General features: G+C 41.7%; 1 protein-coding gene across 1 annotated transcript; it reads right to left on the minus strand.

The window, feature by feature from the left end:
* Positions 1–1,721: 1,721 nt before the first annotated feature.
* Positions 1,722–3,783, minus strand: LOC120951279 (periodic tryptophan protein 1 homolog). Its single transcript, XM_040369881.2, has 7 exons — positions 3,583–3,783; positions 3,452–3,513; positions 3,232–3,386; positions 2,983–3,147; positions 2,621–2,903; positions 1,942–2,549; positions 1,722–1,872 (listed from the first exon to the last, which is right to left on the minus strand). The coding sequence occupies exons 1-7, from the start codon at positions 3,676–3,678 to the stop codon at positions 1,772–1,774; spliced, it is 1,470 nt and encodes a 489-aa protein (XP_040225815.1). The 5' UTR covers positions 3,679–3,783; the 3' UTR covers positions 1,722–1,771.
* Between the last annotated feature and the right edge of the window lie 2,216 nt (positions 3,784–5,999).

Here is a 5,999-nt window from a genome sequence, read left to right on the forward strand (position 1 = left end):
ATTTAATATTACTCGTGATTACTGAGTTTTAGTTCTGACTTATACGGTTATTACTGTAATTGTTTTTTTTTTCGTTTGCTGCCATACCGCATTTGGACCCGGCGCTTAATTGAAGACGACTGATAATCGTACTATTGTTAATATACAAACAGCTTTTAAGCATTATTTGTACTTTTTCTGTTTACAAATTTAAACTTTTTTGTGATTTTTAAACACATTTTTATTATTTAAGTGGACAAATGAAATTTATATGTAGCTGGAAATTAAAAAAAATGGAATTTTTTTTTTCTCTATAAAAATTTCCAGATGTTCTATTACGATAGATTTTTAATGTTTGCTAGTGTTTCAATTACTTCTGGCGCCACAAGACGTTGTCGGTAAATACCTTTTCCTTTTCCCGTTTAAAATTAAAACCAAAAACACGATACATTTAAATTTACTTTCACTGTTTCTGAAGGTTTTTATTCGCTAGTTATTCCACTTCCTTGCTCACAATTTGATTGTCAGCGGATTCACCCGATGTACCGTAACTTATACCAAATGGCGAAAGCTGCAACCAGCCAGCCCGCGGAATGCTAAATTTCCAATGAAAACTCTCGGAAGATTGTTTTTCTTCTACCGGACCAGGTGTAGTACTCTGACGTTGATCATCCGTCCGGTTCATGATATCATCTGCAGGATTCGAGTTTGTTTTTGCAGATTCCGGAGATTGATTGTCCTTTTCTTCTCCATCGAACAGCCCAGTGGCTGCCGGCCCAGCTTCCAAAGGCTTATGGTTCTGCTTCCTGTCCTTCGCCAGATCACCAAACGTTAAGTTTGACTCGAAGTCTGCTTCTACGTTCAACTGTCTTCCCGATTCCATTCGCAAGTGCTGTTGAAACAGTGCGAGAAGCTTTTCAACATTGGCCGCATTGGATTCATGCTTGGCCAACAGCATATCCGTCAGTCGAATTACTTCCTTTACATCGTGCATCTGCAGTCGGTTATCGATGCTCTGTACTTCATTCCAGTGGTAGAACACTGCCATCACGAATGCACCGAAAGCGATGGAGCTGAAAGCTAAGAGCGTGTAGAATACTTTCCTGTATCCCATTGACGCGGACGGTTTCGCAAAGTGGCTATAAGCCGCACGATCAATATCGACTTTATGTTCCATGCTGTAGTAGGTTTGCCCCGTTTGTGGTATTACAGCTTACCGATGATACACTTCCCTGCCAACTAATGAACGCTCTGGATTTATCAAACTAATTTATACGAACTTTCCTGGCTCGTATTGCACTATTCATTTGTTATCAGCCAAACCTTGAATCATTGGCTCTTTCCCTTCCTTTCTCTCTTCCCCCCCCCCCCCCCCCTCTCTCTGAGAACGAAACTGCATATGATCAACTTCAGGGTGAAATGATTAGATTTCAGTTTGAAGGCGAAGGATTGTTGATGTTTTGGTTTCATAACTATGGTGAATTGGTTTGATCGATCAGGTCAAATCAATCAGCCTTCAGTAGAGGAACAATGTTATTTAAAACGTACATTTTGCCAAATACAATCGCATGATCTAGAAATTAGACTTTATCGTTTTTTTATGCAAGAGTAGTACATGAAAGAAAAAAAAAGCTCACAAAAAGAAAGTTTGCTTTCTCTACCATCACCGAAACATCCGATTAAAAACCAAGTAGAGTCTTGCCATGTAGTAAAGTTTCTCGTATCGAAATATAGAAGTAACGTTATTTTCGATCATGTGTAAACCTTTATTGGCATACTGGAAATTAGAAATTTACTCATCTTCGATGGTTGCTTCTTCCATTTCTTCCGTTGGAGGTTCGCAACTGCTGTCCGAAACATTTGCAACGTGTCTCGATTTAAATACGTTTGACACTGTAAAACACAATATTACGATTAGTTCGCAAGTAACAAATGGTTGGGAAGTCAGCGGCCTCAACTTACCGATATCGTTGTCCAGCAGGTTCACCACGCAAAAATTCTTCGTCTTCAAATCTCCGCCCAATGCCAGGGTAAACGGACTTTCGTCACATTCACCCAAGCACTGTATAACACCGATTTTGGGATTCTTTTGATATACCATGCGCGCATCCTGCTCATCAATGTCCCATACTTTCAATGAGCCGTCCGCGGAGGCAGTTGAAAGCATTCCCTTCACATGAGCGCTAAGCACGAGCCCGGTAACTTCCTTCTCGTGCGCTTCCTTCGACCACAGCGGACGTTCATCCTGGCGGCTGTCAATGTAGTGCATCTTTCCATCGTTAGTGCTGGCCACAAAGCAGTTCTGGTTAAAGTGATCCCAGCAGACACGTTCCACTTCGCCACCAAGATCCCACATTTTGTAGCTGCTGCTGTCGTCGGTTGTAGAGCGGCAGTCGAACACTTTTACTTTGCCATCGCAACTCCCAACCAGAAGCGTTTCGGCTCGCTTCGGGTGAAACGCTAATGTCTGCACCTTCTCCCCAAAGTCGCGGATCGTCGTGTGGGGTGTGCCCTCCTCCAGGTCCCATAGAATTACCGTTTGATCCACCGATCCGCTAGCTAGGATATGTCTGCAGAATAAGTACATCGAATTGATTAATTCAAATAAACGCGTGTCTAAAAGAAACATCAAATAACGCACTGCAAATGGTGATTCCAGGAAATATCCAAAACAGCGTCCGTGTGGCCAAGCTTTGGGAGGTTCTTCTTACGACTGCCTTTCGACCCCAGCTTGCACACCGGTTCCAACGAATCCTGAATGTCTAAATCCCATATTGTAATAATAGGTTCCATACACCCGATCGCGCACATGTTGCCCGGTTTATCACTGCCCGCATCAAAGCTGAGCCACTCGATACACAGCGGAGGACTCGGCAGCAGGAAGTCGTGATGAATGTACAGGCTTCCTTCCTCTTCGTTGTAAACTAAAATCATAACATCATAACAAGGTTAGTAGTAAGTTTTTCTCAAGCTGATGGAAAGATCGGAGTCACAATTACGTACTGTACACTTCCATCGAGGCGCTCTCGTTCTGCACGTGTCCGACAAGGATCAGGTTGTCAGTCGGCTTAATGATTTCATCTTCCGCATCCGAATCTTCATCATCCTGGATGTTTTCTGTCGGATCAATTACGGCCACCGTACTCAGGTGTAATCCGGTTGTGCCGGCTAGAATGTGGAATATTTAAAGCAAAATCTTACATTTAGACCCGCCACATGAAAACAACAACCTATCGTACTCGCTTTACTTACTTTCTTGCTCGTACGAATCGAAATTATACTCATCGGTTCCTTCACCCGTGCCATCTGCGTTCATCGCTGCCAACCTGCCAGCTCTTTCAGCTAAACTTCTCTCACTATCTTCATTCTCTTCGTCGTCGGATGTGTCCATCCCTTCCGCCCCTTCTCTACAAAACAAAAACGTATACTTTTCGTGGAAAACATCTTCAACCCACGCTGTATTGATGCTTACTCTTCCAGATCTTCTCTGGTCTCGTTGATAATTCTTGCCAGCTCTGCCGGGGTTAATGTAACCTGCAATTACGAGTAGCGCGAGGAACATGAGGGTGAAAGCCGGCTGAACACTTTATAACTATTCCATACCTTGTCCGGGTTGGCCTTTGCAACGCCACGTTTTACGAACAGCAAGCTCGGGACAAAATTGACATTGGGAACCTCATCTTCCTGGTCAGACTCCATCGTTATAGCGTGATAAAATTAAATTCGCTGTCCTCAGTTCTCAGGCAATCCAAATGCACCAAGCACGTGTTTAATCCGAATTGTTTATTTACGTACGCATCTAACTGACAACAGGCTACGTCGACGTCAAACAGCGATCACAGGCATGACATTTCTGAGCAAGTTTTTTTAATGTTTTTATTGAAAAATACACCATGATGTATCGGAAAGGAGATAATACACCGTTATATATTTCAAAACTGGTAACAAACACTCATCAAAAGTAGCAACATTTCAATTTTATCGCAAAATGCATGAGTTTCTTTTCGATAAGTTCCATACCCAGTGCTATAACCGAGCTAATTTCGTCACCAAGATATCTGTATCTAAGGTGGCGCATTCCAAAAGTTCTTTCCAAAACACAAAAAGCTCAAAGTTTAGACATTTCTTTCGTTCAATTATTGAAGTTTTTATTTCGTTCACTTATGCCGCGGCTACACTTAACGAACCTTTCGAGATAAATAAACAAAATATTAATTAAAATATCTTATTTCTTCCAAAACGCTTTTTGTTACCAGCACAATTACTGTAGCAAAACTCTACTGACCAATTCTGGGCATATGAATTTCATTTCAAAATCTTTCTCTAATGTCAAGTACTTTTGCTATCCTATAGGAGGATTCAAGTGTTTTATTGTTTGCTCATTTTATCTATTCTATCTATTATATCTATTGAGAATAATGCGTGCATATCTCTATCGCGGATGAAGTGAAGCGAGTTTTCCATCGGTGCATGCGAGTTTATACGTTTCAAACAAAGCTCCAGAGTTTGACAGCTAGCGAGCTTTTTCTGTGCGACACACAACCAGAGTGACCAGAAATACCGATTTATCTGTATTCCTACCGATTTTTTATATGTCTACCGAATCACAGATGACTCCCCTAAAACTACCGATTTTCCATTTATCCTACCGAAAATCACAGATATTTGATTTTTCAGTCGTTTAAGCTTAATCTGTGGCGCTTGGGATGCTGTTTCAAGGCACGATATCCTTATTTGTTACTTATCGCGCTGATGCACCTTTGTTTGCCTGGCACTTGAAAAATGCTACATGTGTTTTAAATTCAAAATCTTATCCGTTAAAATTTAATGTTCATAATAAGTAGAAAATGTCAGTTGTGTGGATTCAAGGAATTGTTCGTCAAAGAAAATCATTCAAATTTGAGTTTGAATCTCGCAGTTGGTGGTTAAAACTTAAAAAGAATTTGATCGTTAAAATAATTCATTGAATTTAAATTGTCGCGTTCTCAACAGTGCTCCTGCCGCAATCTACCAAAATAATCTGCCCACTGGCCCGCAGAGCAAAGCGAGCTTTTTGGCGGCCACCCGCAAAAGCCCTCGCTCGAAAGGTCAAAAACCGTCACAAGTACTTAAAAATGACGTCGCCAAACCCTCCAAATAGGTGCGATTTTCCCTCGCTGGTGACGTCGTTTCTAAGTACTTGTGACCAAGGTGTTATAAATGACAAGGTGAAGTTGTTCAGAGCAAAATGACATTTCTCGACTTGACATTTCTCTTCTGGGGGCTCCGGTATAAAAATCGGGGAGGGCTGGTGCGGGGTAATGAAATTTGTATGCAGAGAGTGACAGATGTCCCCCACAATGTCGCCCAGCAAAAGCGATAAAAATCAACCTTCTAAATACATTATCCTTGCTTGTGACGGTTTTTTTGACGTTTCGAGCGAGGGTTTTTGAAGGATGGCCGCCAAAAAGCTCGCCTTGACCTGTGGGCAAAGTGACCAGAAATACCGATGTATATATATCTAGGGTTTGAAGAAAAAATATCAATTTTTTAACCCATTGAACTATAAAACTCTGCCAAACAATCAAATCAATATAAATAATCCAGCGAAAATCAAATGACAGCACGTACGATAAAATCGTATCCAATGGAGCACTGCTGCGGCCCTAAGCGGTCGCGTGGAGTCCCGAGAAAAAGAACATGCCGCCACTGAGAGGAAAATGTGCATCTTAGTCCGTCTTTGGCTTAGAATTCCTAGTACAATTTTCAGATCGGCACTCCAGAAAGACCTTCATTTGTAACCGCTGAACCAAATCTAATCCATATCCTAGATAAAGGATGCATATTCTCGTGTGATGGAACTTTCATTTTGCGTATTAGCATCCCCCCCCCCTCGCTTAACAATTCTTTTTAACTGAGTTTCGAGTTTTAATCTATCGAAAACTACACATAAAATGTTGGTGCTCCTACCGAAATGTGCCAACATAATCTGGCCACACTGGCGAGACACAACCGTACTCTCTGTGGGAACGAGGCGATGG

Source organism: Anopheles coluzzii, chromosome 2 (genome assembly GCF_943734685.1).
Source record: "Anopheles coluzzii chromosome 2, AcolN3, whole genome shotgun sequence".
Taxonomy (NCBI): Eukaryota; Metazoa; Arthropoda; class Insecta; order Diptera; family Culicidae; genus Anopheles; species Anopheles coluzzii.